Raw genomic sequence first — 2,309 nt, 5'->3', positions numbered from 1 at the left:
AAATGAAAAAAACATAAAAATGCCACGTGTATTTTATAGAGCAACTGGAATTCTTATAAACTACTATGGGAATATACAATTTTACAACCACTAAGGAAAAGTGCTTAAAAGCATGATGTCCACCCTCTTATCAAACAAAACTACCTGTAGGTATATACTAAAACAAAGCAAAACAAAAGTATCTATACTCATTAAGAGATGTATACAAGAATACTGGCAGCTACACTGTGCATAATAACCATAAACCAAAACTACACAAATATCTTTCAACAGTAAAATGAGTGAATAAATTATATGTTCATGCAATGGAAAATAATGCAACACTGAGAATAAATAATGAACAAATACATTATACTTGGAGAGTTAGCTCTCTAAGTACAATATTGAGTGAATTAAGTCTGTCACAAAAGAAAAAGAAATAGATGATACGATTCCACTTTTATGAAGAACAAAAGAAGACAAAAGTAATATATGGCATTATATTACTTGTGAGGATGGGATAGTGGGGCAAGATTTGGTTGCCAGCTTTTGGATCATATTCTCCTTGAGAAAACTTATTGTGCTGTATACTTATATGCTGTGCACTTTTTGTATGTATGTTAAATTTTAGTAAAAATTGATCAAAATGCTAAAGAATCTGCTTTAAATCTCTTTAGAAAATAGGTAAATGTCATCTTATAGAACCCACCTATATTCAAAAACAATTAAAAATGATTCATGTTTATACATTGCTGAGACTGCTCAATGATTTGTTCAATTATAATCTCTATGTATAGAAAAAAATTAGAATAAAATACACTGAATTGGGGTGTTAAATACTAAGGTAACTGTCAGCATTTAACAAGATAGGCATTCAGGCAATTTTACTTAACATCAATTCAACCGATGCCTGAAGGCATGCAGTTCTAGCCTAACGCCTAATCATCTCCATCCATAGTTTGCTACCTGTACTATTGCAAAAAATTCCCCAAAGTTCTTCTCAGTGCATTTTTAACCTCCTTGTTTTTCAGGCTATAGATGAGGGGATTCACTAGGGGGGTGACCACACCATACTGTATGGAGAAGATGAGCTCCAGAGGTGAGCCTGAGGTTGGCATGAGATAACGGAAGAAAGCTGAGCCATAGAAGAAGCTCAATGCAATGAGGTGAGAGGAGCAGGTGGAGAAGGCTTTGCTTCTGCCTGTGGTGGAGCTGATGCTCAGGATGGTGGAGACGATGCGCACATAGGAGAAGAAAATCAGGAAGAATGTACCACCACCATGCAGGAGTGTAGAACAGACCAGGACAGTGAGGTTGTTAGAGACATCGGAGCAGGACAAAGGGAAGAGGGAGGGCAGCTCACAGCTATAGTGATGGATGATTTTTGCTTCACAGAAATCCAAGTTCATTGTCAGAGGGATGTTAATCAGTGCATCTAGAAAGCCCAGGCTCCATGAGCCCCATACAAGCTGCATATACAGCTGATTATTCATTACCTGGCCATAGAGGAGTGGGTGACAGATAGCAGCATAACGGTCATAGGCCATTGCTGAGAGTAAGCAGACTTCTGTTCCTCCAATGTCAAACACAAAGAAAACTTGAGCCAGGCAGCCCTCTACTGAGATGGTTTTGCTCTGAGACAGGAGGTTCTCTAGCAGCTTGGGCACTATGGCTGTAGAGAAACAAAAGTCCATGAAAGAGAGGTGACTCAGGAAGAAGTACATAGGTGTGTGGAGATGGAGATCTTTCCTGATGACCAACAGCATCAATAGATTTCCCATTATAGTCAAGAGGTAAACCCCAAGGAAAAGCACAAATAGCAGAACCTGGATGTGGGAGTCAACAGATAGGCCAACGAGGATGAACTCTGTGATGGTGCTGTGGTTCCTCAAAGCCATTGAGGGAGGATATTCCCTAGAAGTAAACATAGGCATAAACCTCAAACCTCTACTGACCACACTCAATTACCAGAGGAGAGGGCTTGAACCCAACTAACGTATATTTCATATGTGCCCTCATTGATTCTTTGGATCCTCTCTTCCCATACTGATATTCTGCTCCATTTTTAAATGGGTCCATCTCAGCATAGTATTATCCTTAGCAATCTCAGAGATTGCTGAAGGAATTAACAAATTTTTAAAAAAATGTTTGTTTACTTATTGTGTGAGAGAGAGACAGAGTGAATGGGAGAAGGGCAGAGGGAGGGAGAGAGAGGATCCGAAGCAGGCTCTGCGCTCAAACCCACAAATTGTGAGATCATAACCCAAGCCAAAATCAAGAGTTGGTTGCTCAACCAACTGAACCACCCCGGCACCTTGGAATTCACAAAT

At 39.5% G+C, this 2,309-nt stretch overlaps 1 protein-coding gene across 1 annotated transcript; it reads right to left on the bottom strand.

Annotated features, from left to right (window-relative positions):
* Positions 1-950: 950 nt before the first annotated feature.
* LOC144222865 (olfactory receptor 8S1-like) lies at positions 951-1,877 on the bottom strand. The gene has a single exon (XM_077753567.1). The coding sequence runs from the start codon at positions 1,875-1,877 to the stop codon at positions 951-953; it is 927 nt and encodes a 308-aa protein (XP_077609693.1).
* Positions 1,878-2,309: the final 432 nt, after the last annotated feature.

This window comes from Crocuta crocuta, unplaced genomic scaffold, assembly GCF_008692635.1.
Source record: "Crocuta crocuta isolate KB4526 unplaced genomic scaffold, BGI_CrCroc_1.0 scaffold30, whole genome shotgun sequence".
Classification (NCBI taxonomy): domain Eukaryota; kingdom Metazoa; phylum Chordata; class Mammalia; order Carnivora; family Hyaenidae; genus Crocuta; species Crocuta crocuta.
The sequence above is the reverse complement of the archived record's forward strand: the minus strand, read 5'-3'. Positions and strand labels throughout refer to the sequence as shown.